General features: G+C 53.1%; 1 protein-coding gene across 1 annotated transcript; it reads left to right on the top strand.

Moving 5' to 3' along the window:
- The first annotated feature begins 997 nt into the window (after positions 1–997).
- Kctd7 (potassium channel tetramerization domain containing 7) lies at positions 998–9,316 on the top strand. Its single transcript, XM_013033228.1, has 4 exons — positions 998–1,236; positions 3,684–3,853; positions 7,044–7,222; positions 7,629–9,316. Exons 1-4 carry the CDS (start codon positions 1,093–1,095, stop codon positions 8,003–8,005), a joined length of 870 nt encoding a protein of 289 aa, XP_012888682.1. The 5' UTR covers positions 998–1,092; the 3' UTR covers positions 8,006–9,316.
- Positions 9,317–21,411: the final 12,095 nt, after the last annotated feature.

Genomic DNA, 21,411 nt, shown 5'->3' with positions numbered 1-21,411 from the left:
TGCTGTGGGGGCTCGCAGGGGTGAGGCCCACCTGCTGAGGGGAGAACAGGGCGCTGGTCCCCGCCACCCCTCGTCCGGTTAAAGATCCGAACCCGCCTTCGCCTCCAGGCCTAACAGATAACAGATGCTCTAGTGCGCGGCCTCACCCCGGAATCCCCGGTGAGGACCGGAGGTGCGGGCGCGCGCACACGGTTCCCAGTGAGGTCAGGAGATGAGGGGAAGGCCCGGGCCCGCCCTCGCACCCGCAGCGCCAGGATTACGGGGGCGGGCGGGGGTGACCCGCGGTGTCCCGGGCTGCGGGGCCTCTGAGGGACTGCGACGGCCCAGCCTAGGTCTCGCTTGGGCTCCGCTCAGCGCGGCGGCGATCAACTGGGGGACGGATGTGGAAACGTCTCGGGTCGGCACCCGCCCCGGGGCTCGCTGCGTCCGCGCACGGGAACGGCCGGCCGGTCTCCTCCTGGGCCGCGGGTCGTCGCTGTCTCTGTTCCCTGAACGTGGAGAGCAAAGGGGAACGCGGCCAGCTCCACCCGCGGCCGCAGTGACTTCGGCTCCTTCAGGAACCCCGCACCACGGCCCAGAGGGACGCGCTCTTTCCCGCGGCGCCCACCCCGCACCGCGGCCCCACGAGACTTCTTCCTCCCCAGGCGCCCACCCCGCACCACAGCCCCACGGGACGGGACGCGGCCCACCCCACAGCGCGCCCCCGCCCACCCACCCACCCGCAGGAGCGGGATGGATGGAGAGCGCGCGCCCGCTGGCCAGACAGCCAATCAGAACGGGGCAGGCCAGCGGGCGACCTCCCATTGGCTTCCTGGGCGCAGGCGGAGCGCGCAGCGGCGTTGACTGGGCGAGCCGCCTGCCAATCTGGGCGGGGCTGAGGCGAGCCCTGCCAGTGGCCGGAGGCGGCCGGGTCAGGCCCGCGGCCCGCAGTCGGCGCGGAGGTCCGCACTGAGCAGCCGCCGCCCTCTCCTGCGCGCGTGCTCAGGCTCCCGGCGTCCCCCGCCGCGTCATGCCTGGCGCCGCTCGGCTCTAGAGCCCGGGGCCACCATCCTCGCCTGCCTGAAGCCGCGCCCACCGCCCAGAGCCAGAGGGATGGTGGTAGTCACGGGGCGGGAGCCAGACAGCCGTGCGCCCGACGGCGCCATGTCCAGCTCCGACGCCGAGGACGACTTTCTGGAGCCGGCCACACCGACGGCCACGCAGGCCGGGCCCGCGCTGCCCCTGCTGCCCCAGGAGGTACCGGCCGGTCGGGTGGGGCGGGAGCAGGTGCAGGGAGCCGACCTGGTGGACGAGCCCGGGCTGTGCGCCCGGCCCCGTGGGACCCTGTGGCACCCTGCCCGCCCACCGGGCTGCTGGCTCCAGCCCTGGACCCCCCACGCTTCCCGCCCGTGTGGCCCGAGGCCGTGGGAGGGGTCCTCGGACCCTCAAGAGGACAATAACTGCTGGCAGAGTCCAAGAGCAGGGGCTCCAGCTGGGCTGCGCCAAGGGGGTCCACGCCCACCCTGACCCGGTGCCCCAAGTCCTCCCCAAGCCCTCAAGGAGGTGTGCGGAGGGGTCCACGCCCACCTAGGGGCTCAGGGCCTGGGGTCCCAGGTGCGAGGAGGCATCCACGGCCACCTGGGACCCTGAGCTCCCTTGCCCACATGCTGAGAGGTGCATCCTTCCCTGTGACACTGCGACCCTAACTCCTGAATGACCCTCAGGCGGGAAAGAGGCGCCCCAAGTCTGGGAGGCCAGAAAAGAGGTAGACACTGACCCAGGAGACCCAAGGCAATGGTGAGTCAGGAGAGTATGACACATGGAGATGGACAGAGCCCCAGGGGGCTGGGCCAGGCGAGGCTCCCCGCAGGGATGGGCCGTGTTGGGAACCCTGAACTCCCCACTTCCTGGGAAAGTTGTGAAAATAAGCAAAATTCTGGACATGCCTTCGGGGAAAGAAGCCAATAGAGACACAGTGGTGCTATTTTTTGTGCTGTCATTGGGGACCAGTGTGGTTTGAGGGAAAATACCCAGAGCCTCAGGCTGAAGGCCGGCCCTGAGTGCCAGCTGCCCCGCGGGCCAGTCAGATTGCTGCCTATGAGCTCCCAGACTGCTTGCCATTTCTTATTTTCTTCCTGGTTTCTCTAATAGAGCAGACCCGAGGTTGTATGGAACATCTCTGGAAAAGGTTCTTAAGAGGCTCAGAGTGTATGTAGCTCTTGAGTCCTTGGCAGTGCTGGAATTGGTGAAGGGTCCTGGTATAGAAGTAGGGACAAGAGAGGCAGGACTGAAAAGTCTGTTTGTTCCCTTCCTTCCTCATGCAAGCCAGATCTGGGGTTGGTTCTGGTTAAGCATTCTGCAAGCCAGGTTTGGAATAGGCATTGTTAAGCATTCTGTAAGCCTGGCATGGGGTAGGTTCTGTTTAATATGTTTGGCTCCTACCAAGGACTGCTGTACAAAGGATGTGGAAGCTGGGAAAGGAGCTGCAGATAATAGAAGAGTTAGACTAGAGCCAGAGAGAGGCCGTGACCTTGAAGAGAATGTACCGGGTTAAAGTTTTAGTTGACTTGAAGGAAGTTTGTGGGAAAGTTACAACTAGCCACATTTCTTTCAGTTATAAACCATAGAAACCACAAGCAATAGAAGACATTAAAAGGAAGAAGAAGGGAAGGAAAAAAAAAACCAGCTGAGCTTTTAAGGAGGTGCCTTGAGCTTCCCAGGACAAATCTTTTTTGCTGGTACTAGGCCTTGAACTCAGAGCTCTTGGCTGGAGCTTGGCCACTTGAGCCACACCTGCACTTCCAGCTTTTTGCTGGTTACTTAGGGGTAAGTTTCTTATAGATTTGTCTGTGGTATCTGGCTCTGAACCTCAATTCTCAGATCTCAGTCTCCTGAGTTGCTACTATTACAGAAATGAGCCACCAGTGCCTGGCTTCCAGGGAAAATGTTTTCTTTTTCTTGACTACATCCAGTTCTGGCCTCTACAACCTTATCTGAGTTGGAGATGAATCACTGCAGACTAAGCAGGAGAGAAATGGTATGAATTTAGAGAATACAGAATATAGGGGATGAGGATTGACTGCCTGGATGCAGTCAGCCAACATCTGCTGAGTTCACAGGCCCCTGACTGGCAGAAAGTCTTTCCCTGCCCGTGGGAAGCATGGCACCCAGCAGAAAGAGTTGACAGAAGATAGTAATTACTCACATGGGGATTGGTGTGTAGTAGAGGCACTCTGGAGGAGCTGGGATGTGACTCTGGGCAGTGAACCTTCCAAGAGGACCTGGGGAGAGGCCCTTGGAGTGAGTGGATGTGGCTGTCTACTGTGGATTCTGCAGGGCCTGGGTATGAACTGGGAAAAGACACTCACCTGCCCAGAGCCTTTGTGCAGTGACCACCTGCCTCACTGGGTGGGTGATTTTGCTTGCTGGATAGAGGGATGGGGACATTTGGGGCCTAGGAGACGGGAGAGGCAGGACTATAGATGCTGAATTCAGGATGCCAGAGGAGGTGGTGACTGCTGAGAGGATGAGACAGATGGAGGGGCCTGGCCTCACAGTGGTCTGGAGAGCGGGCAGGACTGGCAATGCGTATGTGTAGGGAAAAGGAGAGGAGAGGGGTTCAGATGATGCTAGGGCTTGTGTAGGGTGGCACTGCTCAAGCGGGGGGATGGAGCAGGCTGAGACCTGTTGTGCTTCCGTTCCAGTTTCCTGAGGTCGTTCCCCTGAACATTGGAGGAGCCCACTTCACCACGCGCCTGTCCACGCTGCGGCGCTATGAGGACACCATGTTGGCGGCCATGTTCAGTGGGCGGCATTACATCCCCACAGATTCAGAGGGTCGCTACTTCATTGACCGCGATGGCACACACTTTGGGTATGTATCCTTCACTCGGCAGCCATGCAGGCAAGTGGCTGCCCTTGAGCCTGGAGCTCTAGCATCGTCCCTAGTACCAGAGGAGGTTATGTATTGACGGTATTTAACCAGTGCACTTATAACCTGCTTTGCCAAAGGAAGCAAGGACAGCTGGGGAACTCCGGGGCACACGCCACCAAGCCCAGCGGGATGCACTGGGCCTTCTGAGGCCTCAGACTCAGCAGCGCATGGAGAGAACTTGCAGGCAGGGAAGGGCCACTCCTGGAGGGAAGCCCCCCACTAGGTGCAAAGCACGCCTCCAGCTTCTTGCCAGGCATGAAGCTTCTTCAAGCCAGGCATTGTGGCACACACCTTTAATCTCAGTAAATCAGGAGATGGGACAGGAGGATTTCAAGTTCAAGGCCAGTCCTGGGTTATATAGTTAGAACCTGTCTCAAGGGAAAAAACAAAAACAAACAAAAAAGATGAAGGAGGGCTGGGAAGGTGGCTCAGTGGTAGAGCGCTTGCCTTGCATGCCTGAGGCCCTGGGTTCAATTCCTCAGCACCACATAAGCAAAAAGAAAAAAGCCAGAAGTGGTGCTGTGGCTCAAGTGGTAGAGCACTAGCCTTGAGCTGAAGACCTGAGGAACAGTGCCCAGGCCCAGAGTTCAGGCTCCACAACCAGGCCCCCCCTCCCCCCCTCAAAAAAAAAAGATGAAGGAAAGGCTCACAAAGGGTTGCCTTAATTTTGCCAAATAAATTTGTCATCACTATAATTTTAACACTAAAACATGTAAAAAAAACAATCTAGAAAAAGGCTGTATCCATGAACACTGTAACTAAGTCTCAGGTTCCTGAGAAATGGTTACAGCTCCCTGTGTGCTGTCTATGAGGCTTAAGGGCTGCAGCGGGACCCTAGTCAGGTCACCCTTCCGAGAGGCTGGAATTCCCTGAATTTCAGTTTAACTCTGGAGAAGACTTAAGAATTGACATGGGGGGCTGGGAAGGTGGCTCAGTGGTAGAGCGCTTGCCTTGCATGCATGAGGCCTTGGGTTTGATTCCTCAGCACCATATAAGCAGGAAAAGCTGGAAGTGGTGCTGTGGCTCAAGTGGTAGAGCGCTAGCCTTGAGCTGAAGAGCTGAAGGACAGTGCCCAGGCCCAGAGTTCAGGCACCATGACTAACAAAAAAACCCCCAAGAAAACAAAATAAATAAGAATTGACATGGTCCTTGAGCTTGAACCGCAGGTACAGGGAGGCAGAGCTCCCACTGGTGTGTCTCAGGTGCCCCTGCGAGGAGGGTGGTCTTTGTCCTTAGGAAGGAGCCTCTGGCCAGTGAACTGACTTTGCAGCTGTAATAATCCTTCATGACCATCCCAGGGGACCATGTGGAGGCAAGCAGGCACAGGAGAAAGATTATTATAAGGTTTATTATTAGAGGGGCCATATCTCCTGGGAGAGGGAACACATGGTGTCTGCTCCTATCCAAGTGGCAAGAAGGTCTGGGGGAGGTAGTGAGCTAGGTGTGTGTGCAGGTAGGTCTGGGCAGAGGGAGGGCGTGGCCAGCGTGGGAACTTTAGGGCAGGGAGGAACTCAGGTCTGGGTAGAGCTGAGGACTAGAGGTGGGGAGAATACTAACAGCAGCATGTGGGGTTTTTGGAGGTGAGGGCATCTGCTGCGTCTGGGAGTGAGAAAGCAAGTGTCACATTGTTGTGGAAGTATAAAAAGGTTCTTGTTTCCAGGCTGCTTGGGAGGAAGAGGCTGGCCCCATTGGCAGCACCCATAGTGCTCTTCCTGGTCCTTGCACTGTCTTGCAGAGCTCATGGGTGCTTGCTGAAGAGGCCCCAGAGGACACACAGAATGGGTGACTTGGATTCATTCCAGACTAGTGGTGCCTGTGTCTGGGGGCGGAGCTGCAGAGCTACAGAGCAGAGGGCTGGACAGGGCGTAGCAGAAAGCAGGCTACTGTACTCATGCCTGGCCTGCAGTTCACCCGTGCAAGTACTTAAATAAAATAGGTGCACCAATCCCTTCCCAGTGCCCACCGTGCAGGCAATGCCGGCAGTACAGGCTTCCCACCTGGGCAGGCTGCATGGTGGGCTGAAGGCTCTGCTGAGGCCTGGCCTGTGTGGCTGTGGGCTGGGTCAGCAGGTCATACTAATGGCAAGGATGGGACATGTAGAATTCCATGCTGCTGGTGGGGCAGAAAGTGCCACAGCTCATCTTGTGAACTCTCTACCACCTGTGACCAGCAAGCACAGCTGAAGAGCCAAACGGGAGTGGCCAGGGCAGCTCTCCTCAGAATAGCCCTGAACCGGACACAGCCCAGATGCCCACTGTCAAGGGCAGCTAAGCCACAGCAGAGGCAAATACTGTCATGTCCAGCGGGGGCAACCCAGAGATCCTTCACTGAGGGGAGGAAGTCGGGTACAGAGAGGACATTCTGTGATCCCACTTGTAGGAAAAGGAGGAGGTGCAGTGGCTGCCCATCAGTAGGGATGGGGAGACACGGGAGGCCCAATCCATGTGGTGCTGTGTGCATATATTCCTGCTGTAAAATAACCAACCTATACACTGAGGAGTACTAGCCTGCATCCCAGTGCCGGTAGCTCACTCCTGTCATATTAGCTACTCAGAAACTGAGATCTGAGAATCATGGTTCGAAGCTAGCCTGGGCAGAAAAGTCTATAAGGCTCTTATCTCCAATAAACTACCAGAAAAGCCAGAAGTGGTGCTGTGGCTCCAGTGATAGAGCGCTAACCTTAAGCAAAAGAAGCGCAGGGACAGTGCCCAGGCCTTGAGTTCAAACCCCAGGACTGGCAAAAAAAAAAAAGTACTCATTGGGGCTGGAGGTGCTGGAGGTGTGCTCTGAGGTGGCATGCTTACCTGCAGCATGTACAGGGTTCTGGGTTGCATCCCCAGCAGAGGAAAAAATAAAAACGACCACATGTGCATGTATCGAATATTCATACTGAAGCCTGTGGAGGACTTGGTGCACCAGAGATCTTCTAAGCACTGCTCGGCCTGTTGGCTGGTCTGACTCCCTCATGGGGAGGTAGTTCATTGTTCTTGTGCTGTCCTGCAGTGAGAGGGACATGGGGACCAAGGTGCTGTGTCCTCTTGGTGCTGGTGGGGATACGGGTACTGTGCTGAGTCCTCTTAGTGCTGGCTGCAGGGCTGTCCCATCCTCATGTCTCTTTCCTCTTGCTCAGAGATGTGCTGAACTTCCTGCGCTCGGGGGATCTGCCTCCGCGGGAGCGCGTGCGGGCAGTGCACAAGGAGGCCCAGTTCTATGCCATCGGGCCACTCCTGGAGCAGCTGGAGGACATGCAGCCGCTGAAGGGCGAGAAGGTGCGCCAGGCCTTCCTGGGGCTCATGCCCTACTACAAAGGTGAGGGTTGTGGCTGGGGCCTGGCCTCCCAAGGTGGCTCCAAGCATTCTGGGGGACAGTGCCTGCAGGCTGCTTTCAAACGGCCAGCCTGGTCCTGGGGTGTGGAATGTGGGGTGGGGTGGGCCTAGTCCTGAGGTTGTGGAGCCAGGGGCCTCATCCTGGGTATGGGGTGGGGAGGCCTTGTTCTGGGGAGTGGGGTGTGGGGTCTCCTGGGGTGTGTGGGGTCTTTGTCTTGGGGTGGAGGGTGGGAGGGGCTTCACTCTGGGGGGTGAGGGGAGCTGGGCCTTGTCCTGTGGCTGTGGGGTGGGAGGCCAGGCCCCTGCTAGAGCCCCTGCTCGTGCAATTGGACTCTCCCTCCTGCCCGTGCCGCCCCTGCCCGATGATGGGTGCTGTGCTCACCCCACAGAGCACCTGGAGCGGATTGTGGAGATCGCCCGGCTGCGTGCCGTGCAGCGCAAGGCCCGCTTTGCCAAGCTCAAGGTCTGTGTCTTCAAGGAGGAGATGCCGGTCACCCCGTACGAATGCCCACTCCTCAGCTCCCTGCGCTTTGAGCGTGGCGACAGCGACCGGCAGCTACTGGAGCACCACTGTGAGGTGGACGTGTCCTTTGGGCCCTGGGAGGCTGTGGCTGATGTCTACGACCTGCTGCACTGCCTGGTCACCGACCTGTCAGCACAGGGTCTCACGGTGCACCACCAGTGCATCGGTGTGTGTGACAAGCATCTGGTCAACCACTACTACTGCAAGCGCCCCATCTATGAGTTCAAGATCACCTGGTGGTGAGTAGCTGGGGCCTGCACCCTCCTGGGTGATGACACGGACGGAGGCTCTGCTCCAAGGGACAGATGCAGCTGCAGTTGGCCCTCGGCCCTCAGTGTGTGCTGAGGCTCAGCAGCCCTCATGGGCACAGGGGACCGGTGAGTGTTTGTTACCTGCTCCACCTTTCAAGAATGTCTTCCCATGTTAGAGCCTCGTTGCTGACAGTGCCCTGTTGAGGCATCCCTTCTGTGCTTTGTGGAGCACAAGGTGTTTGCCCTGCTGAAGAAGAGCACGTTTTCCTCCCAGTGTACTCCTCCTCCCAAAGAGTAGTCCCTCAGTTGTCTAAGGATGCAGAAAGGCCCTCTCCCCAGCCCGGGTCCCTCACCACTCTCTGGAGACTCAACCTGGGTTGCAGAGCCCCGTACCAGTCTGGCCTTAGAAAACTACCATGTTTACAGCCCTGCCTCAGGGCCTGGGCTCCTGCCTTCCACCAGCCACCCCGCCTTCTCCCAGCTGCTATGATCCCTGAAGATGAGCGACAAGACACCTGGGGCTCCTGCCACCTGAAGTGTGACACTGAGCGATCCCTGATCTGCAAGGAGTGTTCCCATTTGGGGAAGGAGAGGCAGGGCTGGTGGGAGCCCCGGCTGCAGAAAGAAAGTGGCAGAGCCCCTGCCTGTGAGTCCCAGGCTGCAGTGGGGATGACTGTGTGGCGGCCATGTGCTCCTGCTGGCCACATTCTGGACTGCTCAGCCTGTGGAGGGGAGTGGCATGCTTCAGCACAGTGCAACAACCCAGCTGTTGAAGAGAGATTTTCTATCTGTAAAACAGGTGACTTGGTCTAAGGGAAAGTCAGGCAATGTGGAGGAAGGAAGGGTGGAAGACAGCACCTCTTGAAGAAGAGAATGTTCCCCCAGGGCTGGAGGTGAGCCTGGACATTTGTTGTGTGAGGGGCTCTAACTTTGAGCCCCTGTTTCACTCTTCTGTAGGAGAACATGGGTGGGGATGGGTCTCAGAGCAAAGGCCTGCCCTCTGTGTTCTCTCATCTCAGTGTGGTTCTCATAAACAAATGCTGCTCTCTCTTCTGGGGCCCATGACTCTACTTGGCATGTAACACCGTGACTCTTTTTCTTTCTTTCTTTTTTTATAATGGTGCTGGGGATTGAACCCAGGGTCCCATACATGCAGACAAGTGTTATGCCAACTGAGCCAAGCTCCTTCCCCTTTGCTTTAGTTGTTCATAAGGTAGAATCTCATTAATGTCACCCAGATTGGCCTTGAACTATTGATCCTTCTGCCTCTGCCTCCTGAGTAGCTCTGATTTCAGGGGTGTGCCACCACACCCAGCCCTATCCCATGACTCTTGGCTTGTTCTTTTCTTTTTTTTTTCAGTCATGGGGCTTGAACTCTGGGCCTGGGTGCTGTCTCTCAGCTCTTCAGTTCAAGGCTAGTGCTCTACCACTTGAGCCACAGCACCACTTCTGGTTTTCTGAGTTTTATTAGAGATAAGAAGAGTCTCACAGACTTTCCTGCCTGGGCTGGCTTTGAACTGTGATCCTAAGATCTCAGCCTCCTGAGTAGTTAGGATTACAGGCGTGAGTGTTTCACTTGCTGTGGTTGATGCTACTTGCAGCGTAATGTATGTACAGACAGCAGGTGACTAGGTGTTTCTATAATCTAGCCTTGGCCTTCTTGCCACTCTTGTCACCAAACCATTCAAAACCTGGCAAGTCAGAGCTCACCCAGGAAACACAGGGAGAAACTGGAGTCCTGCTTGGAGTTACAAAGATGCTAGGTTGGCTGCTATTCCTGTGTCTCTTCCTCTTACTGAAGATGCCCCTGCCTTGCTGGTCCTCTGAGTTGCCCTCATGGTGATTTGTGAGGAGACGAGGCCCTGGGTCACTAGGGCAGGCAGAGGGGACATTGGCAGCTGGCTTAGAGCTCTTTCTTTCCCTCACCTCCTTTCTCCTTGCCTCTTCTTCCTTTTTTCTCCCCTCTCCCCTTCCTTTTTCATCCCCTCTATTCTTTTTTTTTTCTTTATGTTTTACTCAAGTTTAAGGGTGGATCAGACCTTGTACTGAATTCTCTTGTAGAAAGTCTGTACATTCCTGAGGCTAGACACAGTAGCCCATATCTACAATCCCAGCTACTAGGAAGGTGGAAATAGGAGGATTGTTGTTTGAGGCAGTCCAGGCAAAGCGTTAGGGCCTATCTAAAAGAGAAAGCCAGGTGTAGTGGCTCACATCTGTAATCGTAGTCACATGAACAGAGTAAGTAGACAGATTGTGCTTACAGGCCAGCCATGGCAAAAAACGCAAGACCCTGTCTGGAAAATAAAGCAAAAGGGGTGTGGTGTGGTTAAGTTGGTAGAGTGCTTTTCTGGCAAGCACGAGGCCCAGAGTTCAATACTGTATACTACCCCAATAAATAAATACATAAATATATTCATGGGTTTTTTTTAAAAAGCTTTTAACCCAGCAACTTTCCTCCTTCTTCATGGCAATGGGAACTTCACTTTGTACTGAATATGTGTTTATTTGGTGAAGTCCTGATTCCTGGGTGGAGTGGGTCCCAGTGGTAAAGTACTTGTAGGAGGCCCTGGGCTCTGTCTGCAGTACTTCATGCATCATGTGATATTCACCACCAGCCTCTTAGTCTTCAACCCTCTCCACTATCTAAAACTTGCCCAAAGGGCTGGGAATGTGGCTTAGTGGTAGAGTGCTTGCTTAGTATGCATGAAGTCCTGGGTTCAATTCCTCAGTACCACATAAACAAAAAGCCAGAGGTAGTGTTATGGCTCAAGTGGTAGAGTGCTAGCCTTGAGCAAAAGAATCCCAGGGGCAGTGCCCAGGCCCTAAGTTCAAGCCCCATGCACATGGTTGTAAGAGTTTGTGGCCTGTTGGCCCTTCTGAGGCAAAAACTCCAGGAAGCGGCTAAAATGTGCTATCCGATGTGGATGTGGTGGTCCCCTACAGGACCATCTTTTTCTTTGGTCAGTGTGGATCCTGAATTCTGAGCCTAGGTGTTGTCCCTGAGCTCTTCAGCTTTAGGCGAGCATTCTACCACTTGAGCCACTGCACCACTTCCAGTTTTCTGGTAGTTTATTGGAGATCAGAGTTTCACAGACTTTCCTGCCCCGGCTGGCTTTGAACTACGATCTTCGGATCTCAGCCTTTGGAGTAGCTAGGATTACAGATGTGAACCAACAGCGCCTGGCTGCAGAATCATCTTTGTGGAGGTCCCTCTGCCTGGGCTCTGCCCAGCAGTGAGTGGCCAGGCTCATGTGTTAGAGAGGGATGGATGGCAGTGGTGGAGAGGGTGTATGTTCAAAGAATTGAGGGCACAGGGCTGTAAATGTGTCATCTGAACAGGGACAGTAGACTCTGGAAAGGCAAGGGGCTGTGGCTGCCCTGCTCCATCTTCTTGGGACCGAGCTCGCTGCTGCAGGGACATGGACCCCAATCCTACTCAGTGCAAAACCCAGCAGTAATGGAAAGGATGGAGACACAATCCTGCCCAGTGGCCATTTCACCCACCTCTGTCCACAGGGCCTGGTGCAGCCAGCCATGGAAAGCTGGCTGTGCTCTGGAACTTTCTATCCCTTCCCTGGGCTCATGTGTGGTGGGGTCTTTCTCTTCTGAGCCACTACTGGAAGACCAGGAAACCATGTTTGCAAAGCGTGCTGATTGGGTGACACGAGTAGGAAGAGCCTGGGCCAGGCGCCCCGTGCGGGCAGGAGGCCCACGCGGGGAAGAGGACCCGCGGTGCAGCGCGGTCAGCTGTTGCCTAGTGTGCAGCGTCTCAGCCTGATGCCCCTGCGCTTCAGGGGACTGGTCTGGACGGGAGGCCTGTGGGCTCTGAAAGAAGTCCCTGGCACGCGGTGGGCGCAGAGGTGGCGCCCGAAGCCTCCATTGGCTTCAAAGACAAAAGGCTGGGGCCGCCCCTTCCTAAGACCTGTGCCGCGTCTGCTGTCAAGTGCAGCCCGCGCTGGAGGCTGTGTGCCTGGACCTCCGGGGGCCTCTGGCCTCGCCCCTTCTCCCTCACAGCTGAGATCCTTCCTTGTTAGAGAAGCCGGGGCGCGGGGCGGCGGCGAAGTTCCCGATGCGAGTGTGAGGGTGCAGCCCAGGCTTGAGTGGGAAGGCGGGAGCTGAGGCCAACTGCTGTGCCCACCACCTCAAAGGAGAGTACCGGCCTGCCTCCCGCCGCTCTCCAGCGCCCCTGCTGACCAAGCGGAGTGTCCGCTGGCAAGGACAACAAAGTCTATTTCAGAGTACGTGACTGGTGATTTGGGGCCCATACCTGATGAGTGCGCATGTGCGCGCACACCCACACATAGACTAATCCCATGTTTACACTTTCTAGCCCCTTCTCTTAGCTTAGACTATATATCCTAGCACCTGGAAGACATTGCCACCTACATGTCTGCTGGCCATCTCAAACACTGTGGTATTCCAGGCACTTCCTTCCATAGCTCTGTTGTATGCAGCAGGTACCCCAGCCAATCTAGTAACTTCCTGTATTGCTAGGAGGGTACTCATCCCTCTTAAGTTTCCATTTCAATGGAGTCATTATGTCCTCTGGCAGAAGTGGAACAATACCATTAAGCTAGTAGAGCATAGTGTCATGGCCCAAGCAACCAAACCATCCCTTTCATTCTGCACCCATGAGTCTGGGCCTTAGTAGAAACAGCACCATGTATGTAAGCTGCCTTCTACGGGGGATCAAGGGTAGGCCTCGGTCGCTTCTGAGCTGGCTGTGTACATTCGGAGGTAACTGCAGGAACAACAAACATGGCAGCTTTGATTACAGATGTGCCCTGCTCTGTGCCAGGAGACACGAGGCAGTAGCCCCACTTTGCTTCTTTTTTTTTTTTTTGGGTCCAGTCATGGGGCCTGAACTCTGGGCCTGGGCGCTGTCTCTCAGCTCTTCAGCTCAATGCTAGCGCTCTACCACTTGAGCCACAGCGCCACTTCCGGCTTTTTTTTTTTTGCTTATGTGGTGCTGAGGAATCGAACCGAGGGCCTCAGGCATGCAAGGCAAGCGCTCTACCACTGAGCCACCTTCCCAGCCCAACTGCCTGTAACTTTTTTTTGTTTGAGATAATCTTGTTATAATAGTCCCAGCTGGCCTTGAAATCCCAGGCTCGTCTTGAACTCATGACTTCTTCTGCCTCAACTTCCAAGTGCTGGGATTGTGACATGTGCCACCATGTCAGGCAACAGCTTATTTTCTGCAGTCTCTTAACAGGAAACCATGAGACAGCGAGCCTTTTGAGTTAACAGCCTTTCTGAAGAGTGACTGGGTAACCACTTCAACACCGCACCAATGTGATCTCGCTTTCCTCTGTGAGGGAAGTCTACAAAGGAAAATCTCTTTGAAGCTAACACTATTTGCAAAGTTTACTCCTGGAAAACACAGTATAGATTACATTTTCCTAATATCTAGTGGATCACAGGAAAAGGTCTGGCTCATGGATTCTCCATTTACTCCTAAATTACCTTCTCTAATGGGATTTTCTCTTACCTTTCTTCCCTATTCCCTAGCCCACTGGTGTTTCAGCCAAAGAAAAGGAACAGGGAGAAAGGAAAGGAAGCCAATGGACAGGGAAGAGGGATGGAGACAAGGCATGTGGAGATTCAGACATGAAAAACACAAGAGGGACAGCAGCTGACAGTCCAGTCACTACAGTACTGAGGTGGCCAATGTCTTATATGAATTACAGATGAATTAGGAACATGTTTCTGCTTTTGAGTGGATCAAAAAAGTATTTGGGGGGCTGGGAAGGTGGCTCTTTGGTAGAGCGCTTGCCTTGCATGCATGAGGCCTTGGGTTTGATTCCTCAGCACCACATAAGCAAAAAGAAAGCCGGAAGTGGCGCTGTGGCTCAAGTGGTAGAGTGCTAGCCTTGAGCTGAAGAGCTGAGGGACAGCACCCAGGCCCAGAGTTCAGGCCCCACGACTGGACCCCCCCCCCAAAAAAAAGTATTTGGAGAGGGCGTCGGGGGCTCATGCCTGTAATCCTAGCTACTCAGGAGGCTGAGATGTTGAGTATTGTGGTTCAAAGCCAGACTGGGTGGGAAAATCCATCAGACTTTTATCTCCAATAAACCACCAGAAAACTCATAGTGGTGTTGTGACTCAAGTGGTAGAGCGCTTGTCTTGAGCTGAAGAGCTCAGGGACAATGTCCAGGCCCAGAGTTCATCAAGCCTCAGGAGTAGAGGGGGGAAAAAAGTACAACAGAATATGTGCATCTGTCTTCATTGTATTCCTTACCTGGTGTGTGTAAAATCTGAGGATGCCTAACCTATCTCACCCCCTTCAAGCCTATAGACACAGAAAAGAAAAACTAAGACACTGGGTGGTCAACTCTTACATTGTCTTGTTTTAGATGACCCCCAAAAGCCTGAATGTCTCCATTGTCCTAAACCTGCAGTCACCTTCAATTAGAAACAGAAAAATCACCCCAGGATGTGAGCACCTGTCACAGGATGGATGGATCATATCATGGGAATGGATGATCCCCTCAAGCAATACGGTCTTCCCCAAACCGCTTTCCCCTGACCAGCATTAGTCAATCTCCTTTCTCTGCTCTTCATCACTACTCATCTCTTTTTTTTTGTTTTGTCAGTCATGGGGCTTGAACTTTGGGCCTGAGCTCTTCAGCTCAAGGTAGTGCTCTACCACTTGAGTTACAATGCCACTTCCGGTTTTCTGGTGGTTTAATGGAGATAAGAGTTTCACAGACTTTCCTCATGCTGGCTTTGAACCTCGATCCTCAGATCTCAGCCTCCTAAATAGCTAGGATTATTGGTGCCCAGCACTACTCATCTCTTTAACTGCACCTTGCTGGGCTGGACCTGTCTTGCTGTAACTCCTAGAGTTGGGCCTCTGGCTGACACCTCTTGTTACATGGAGTCAGACCGCACAGTGTTTGCATGTTGACTAGTTTCTTTCCATGTTGACTTTGGGCTGGGCCCCTCACTTGCTTTGTTACTGACAGGGTTTCCCTGTTTAGCCTTGAGCTTTCAATCCTCCTACCTCAGCCTCTGTGAGCCCTCACACCTTTCCTTCTTGATGTTTTATTTTGTCGGTTGTGGGGCCTGAACTCTGGGCCTGGGCACAGTCCCTCAGCTCTTCAGCTCAAGGCTGCCTCTCTACCACTTGAGCCTTAGAGCCCCTTCTGGCTTTTTCTGCTTATGTGGTACTGAGGAATCGAACCCAGGGCCTCATGCATGCAAGGCAAGTGCTCTACCACTGAGCTACCTTCCCAGCTCCCTTTTTGATGTCTTATAGTTGCCCTTCCCAACTCACTCTGGTCCACATGACTACAAAACTCTTGCCCAGTTATTCACCAAGCAGCCTAACGGGCTCCATCATGTGTGTGTGTACGCACCTGTCTTGGGGTTCGAGCCCAGAGCTTGAGTGCTGTTCCTGAACTGCTTTTGCAGTAAGGCTAGCTCTCTAGCATTTGAGCCACATCTCCACTTCCGGTTTGCTGGTGGTTAGTTGGACAAGAGTCCCACGGACTTTCCAGTCCCGGTTGGCTTCGAACCGCGATCCTCACTTCCAGCCTCCTGAGTAGTTCGGATTACAGGGCGTGAGGCCTCCGGCGCAGGGCTGCGTGGTCTCTTATCTTTCTTTATTCTACAATCTTTATTATGCCGGAGACGGCCTCATTCTCTAATCTATCCAGCCCCACTCGCGCGTGCGTTTTCGGGGGTCTCAACACCATTAAGTTCCTTTGCCTCCAGCTCTGGGCCTCCTGAGGCCGGGCCAGGCCGGGCCAAGCCTCCCCGCGGCTGCCTAACCGCGCCGCGCACGCCCCGTGAGCCCCGCAGAGGGTCGCGTCGAGCTCCCGCGCGCCGGAACCGGAAGCGGGGGAAGACCGGGAAGCGCGTGTTACCGGCGCGTCGCCCGGCATCCTCGAGGATGCCCTCGTTCCCGGCCCCGCGGGCGTCTGGGCTTCCTTCACTCTAGCCTCAAGCCTCCACCTCACCCCACCTCGGCGTCCGTCCTCAAGCTGTCCAGTGCCGGAAGTGACGCAATGCGCGCGCGCCGCGAGGCGTGACGTACCTGCGCGCGCCGGGGGTGGGGCGGAGGCGGGGCGCGAGGGGGGGCGGGGACTGGGGACACCACAGCTACTCGAGCGACGCCGTGAGAGCGGCGGTCCGGACCCCGGTGGAGCGGCGGCCAGGTTCGGGGCGAGAGGGGCCGGGGGCCGAGGGGCCGAGGGCAGGCTCTTACCCCGGGAGCGGGGCAGTAACGTCTCGGGTGCGGAGTGCTGGGTGTGGGTCCGCCCGTCCCCCCGAACGGCCCGGTACGCGGCGGCGCCTCCTGCCGCCCGGGCGGCCGTTGTCCGAGCGTCTCCTCTGGGCCGGCGTCTTTCCGGGGCCGGGGTCTCCCCGGAGCCCGCGTCTCCCTGGGACCTTCGTCTCCTCGGGGCCGCGGTCTCCTCGGGACCCTTGTTTCCTCGGGGCCTTGGTACTTGCAGACGAGTTGTGCTGGGTCTGTACGTCCCGGCGGGCGCGCAAGTTTCCCGGCGCCGTCGAGTCGCTCCGCCGAGGCCCGCGGAGGCCGAGGGCGCTGTTGGCGGCGGGAGGTGGCCGGGCGGGCCCCGGTCCTCTGCGGAGGCGGGCGACTCGGGGCTGTCGTGGCTGAGTCGGCAGAAGTCCGCTGGCGAGCTGAGCCGTCTGGAGGACACTCGGCAGTGCCCCTCGCAGAAGTGCGGCCGAGACGGGGTCGTGGTCCTCTGGGGGTGGCTCAGAGCTGGTCACCGGTGTCACCAGTGGCCGTGGTTTGAAAATGTGCCCGTGGATGTATATTGGTCGGCCTGTATTGCCTTTGACACGGGTCATGAAGTTTTACCAGGGCACGTTCACAGCATCAAATGGGGAGTAGATTTTGGTTTTTCCCCATTTTTTTTTTTTTTGAGTAAACCCTGTAAATTCAGATTGCCTTAAAAAAAAAAAGCCCTAAGGGGCGACATTGATCAAGATGCATCGACTTGTTGAATTGAAACCTCTTTGTACAACTGCTTAAAATAATAATTTTTTTAAAGTCCTAATTAAGATTGGTAGGCTAAGAACATTTGCTGGAGGTGTGGGAAGATTTGGTTATACCAGCAGTGAATTTGTTGAGAAGTGGCATTAAGCGAAGCACCCCGTGGCTCACACCTGTAATCCTTAGCTACTCAGGAAGTTGAGATCAGATAGCTGAATATCGCGGTTCGAAGCCAGCCAGGGTAAGAAAGTCTGTGAGACTCTTACATGTAATTACATACACACACGCACGCGCTCGCTCTGGCCACCAAAAGTAGTGCTGTAGCTCCAGTGGTAGGTAGGATGCTAACCTTGAGCAAAAGGAGCTCAGGGAAAGTGCCCGGAGAAGCAAGTGCTGCACCACTAGAGTGCCTGTGTAAGTGTGTAGATGCTTGTGTAATCTAGCACCTTTGACACATGCTATTAAATGGCTTCTTAGTCCATTTATAAAGTTTTCAGGATAAGAACAAGAGTTTCACAGGTAAGATCAAACACTATGAAGTCTTATTGAATGCTGGCCTCTGTAGAAAAACACAGAAGCAGTTTATCTGTTATTTATGTAAAAGTCGTGCTTTGAATAAGCTGCACTATTGTTAAAGAAACCTGAGAAACAACAGGAGACTTTATATTATTTAATAATTATTGTATTTAATGTTTGGATAAAGTCCTTTTTTGTTTTTTGTTGTGGGGCTTGAACTCTGGTCCTGGGTGCTGTCCCTCAGCTCTTCAGCTCAAGGCTAGCCTTCTACCACTTGAGACACAGCACCACTTCCAATTTTCTGGTGGCTTATTTGAGATCAAAGCCTTACAGACTTTCCTGCCCTGGCTGACTTTGAACCACGATCCTCAAATCTCAACTTCCTGAGTACCTAGGATTACAGGTGTGAGCCACCAGCACCTGGCTTGGATAAAGTTCTAAAATGCTGCAAATCAAGGAGACTTAAGTTAGCGAGAATTTTAAAAAACGTGAAGGGTTAAGGCTATAGGTCAGTGGTAGAGAACTTGGCTAGCATGCATAAAAAGAAAAAAAAAACTGTACCTGATTCTGGGCTTTAACTTAGGGACTGACCACTGTCCCGGGGCTTTTTCACGTGACTAGCAATACCACTTGAGCCACAGCTCTACTTCCAACTATTTTTGTAGTTAATTGGAGGACATAAAGAGTCTTGAGGGCTTTCCTGCCCGGTCTGGCTTTGAACTGAGATCCTCAGACCTTAGTCTCCTGAGTAGCTAGGATTATAGGCATGAGCCACCTGCACCTGTTTGAAATTCCTGTTTTTGATGATATTTTTGCTGTTGATACAGTGAAATTTTTATGTAGTAGAACTTTTTTGCTTGTCACTTAGAAGAGTAATAGCTGATCATGATCAACTAATTCAGTTCAATTAAAAGTCAGAAGCTATCAGGAGGCTGAGATTTGAGGATCTTGGTTCAAAGCCAGTCCAGGAAGAAAAGTCCATGAGACTCTTAAATTAACCACCAGAAAACTCAAGTAGTAGAGTGCTAGCCTTGAGCTGAAGGACTGAGGGACAGTACCCAGGCCCAGAGTTCAAGCCCCATGACCGGCTTCCTCCCCACCCCTGCCAAAAAAAAAAAAGGTCAGCAGTTGTTTCCACAGTAATAACTATGTGTTCAAGAAAAGCTAAAGCCGGTCGCTGGTGGCTCATGCCTGTAATCCTAGCTACTCAGGAGGCTGAGATCTGAGGATTGAAGTTCAAAGCTTTGAGAAAAAGAGCTCAGGGGCAGGGGCTGGGAAGGTGGCTCAGTGGTAGAGCGCTTGCCTTGCATGCTCAAGGCCCTGGGTTTGATTCCTCAGCACCACATAAGCAAAAAGAAAAAAGCCGGAAGTGGAGCTGTGGCTCAAGTAGTAGAGCGCTAGCCTTGAGCTGAAGAGCAGAGGGACAGCGCCCAGGCCCAGAGTTCAGGCCCCACGACCGGACCCAAAAAAAAAAAAAAAAAAAGAGCTCAGGGACTTAGGTAGGCCCTGAGTTTAAGCCCCAAGACTGGCACTAAATAAAAAAATATAGCATACTGAAGGAATTGTAAATTTACACGCAATTCTGACTTTTCAGGCCCAATTCTGAATCAATCTGTCAATTTTTGGCAGGTTTAGGAGGATCTGGGGTTTGAACTCAACACCTTGCACTTGAGCTATACCACTGGCCTTATCCTTGAATCTTAAGCATTTTATTTTCCTAGAATTACATACAGCAAGAAGATTGCTGAACTTTTAAGCAGAAAGGTAGCAAGAGTTTTTGAGGTTCTGAATTCTACCCTGTCTAAGTTAACAAATGGTGTTGGTGTCCTCTGTGCCAGCCAGATACCGGACTGCTCAGTGAACTACTTCTGTTCCTCTGTCGTCGTCTTTTTTTTTTAAACAATCCACTTTCTAACTAACCCAATTCCCACTCAAAATGAATACTCAAAATTGCATTTATGGTAATTCGGTCTGTATTTAAAAGGGCTTTGGGAGAATTTTTACATAGAGGAGATACACACACACACACACACACACACACACACACACTAATTCCCCCATCCCATAGAGGAGACACACACACACACACACACACTAATTCCCCCATCCCTTTTGTGCTCAAGGCTAGCGCTCTACTACTTGAGCCACAAATTCGGTCTGTGTTTAAAAGGGCTTTGGGAGAATTTTTACATAGAGGAGATACACACACACACACACACACACACACACACACACACACACACACTAATTCCCCCATCCATAGAGGAGACACACACACACACTCACACACACACACACACACACACACACACACACACACGCTAATTCCCCCATCCCTTTTGTGCTCAAGGCTAGCGCTCTACTACTTGAGCCACAGTGACACTTCCAGCCTTTTCTGAGTTTATTGGAGATAAGAGTCTCGTGGACTTTTCTGCCCCCAGCTGGCTTCAAACTGCTATCATATCTTAGTCTCCTGAGTAGCTAGTATTACAGGCATGAGCTAGCACATGAGGATAGATAATTTTGAATGTTTTATTTGTGTAAATCCTCTCTAATAAATAATTGTTAGAAACATGTAATTTTAGACATATCTGCTAAGGAAGTGTTGTCCTTTATGTGGCATTTGGAGTACATTAAAAATGATTTTAGGGCTGGGAAGGTAGCTCAGCGGTAGAGTGCATGCCTTGCAAGCATGAGGCCCTGGGTTCGATTCCTCAGCACCACATAAACAGAAAAAGCCAGAAGTGGCGCTGTGGCTCCAGCGGTAGAGCGCTAGCCTTGAGCTGAAGAGCTGAGGGACAACGCCCAGGCCCAGAGTTCAGGCCCCATGACCGGCAAAAAAAAAAAAAAATGCTTTTAGAAATTGAACTCATGAGATGTTTAATAATGGATGAATGTTTAATAATGTCTTCTTGTTATGCTGTAATTTTTTAAAATGAGACATGTCACTTGTACCACATCTTGTTCCAGAAAGTTTTCCTAGTGACTTGCAGGAATGTATGCAACATACTGTTGCTAACCTGCAGAGATGAGCAGATGAGTTCAGAACTGAGGGAAGATTGAGATGGAAGCACCTCTTCTACACAAAATACCAGACTGAAGTATTTGGCATTTGTTAAGGGGCCTGGCTTTTCAGCAGCAGTTCAGAGAGTTAATCGTTTACATGGTTCAGAAACCATAAGAGAAAAAATAATCTCATTTTCCCTTGGATTCTCAAAGATTCCATGTAGGAGAGGTTCCTCAGCTACACCCTTCAGTAAAGATAATGGATGTTGTGTTATGATCAGTGTTTCAGTGGGATTCTTGGCCTTACTGTGTAGGCTGGTGACACAACATCAGCATTTAACTCAGTAAAGTGAGTTCTTTGCTGCACAATAATATAATCCGAGCTTCTAGGTCTTGAAAATGAGTAAGGATCTGCTGTAGATTACCTGGATTACACTCTTTGAAGCTACCTTCTGGAAATATTTTGTTCCTCTGTAGAGCCTCTGCAATGAATTTGTCAGGAGTGGGCTTAGCTTGTGCTTTCTGACAAGTTCCTCCAGTACCTCTAAACACAGAGCCCTATGTTTTTTTTTTTTTTTTTGGGTCCGGTCATGGGGCTTGAATTCTGGGCCTGGGCGCTGTCCCTCAGCTCTTCAGCTCAAGGCTAGCACTCTACCACTTGAGCCACAGTGCCACTTCCAGCTTTTTTCTTTTTGCTTATGTGGTGCTGAGGAATTGAACCCAGGGCCTCAGGCATGCAAGGCAAGCGCTCTACCACTGAGCCACCTTCCCAGCCCATACAGAGCCCTATGTTTTAACTGGCATGCTTTATCCTGGGGGCATTTGAAGGAAAATCAGCTTCCCTCCATAAATAGGTGCAGGAGTACCACACTATCGGCCTAAAGCTAGATTCCAGAAGTAGGTCTTGG

This window comes from Dipodomys ordii, unplaced genomic scaffold (genome assembly GCF_000151885.1).
Source record: "Dipodomys ordii isolate 6190 unplaced genomic scaffold, Dord_2.0 Scaffold164, whole genome shotgun sequence".
Classification (NCBI taxonomy): domain Eukaryota; kingdom Metazoa; phylum Chordata; class Mammalia; order Rodentia; family Heteromyidae; genus Dipodomys; species Dipodomys ordii.
Note: the sequence above shows the minus strand (reverse complement) of the source record. Positions and strands in the feature narration are given on the sequence as shown.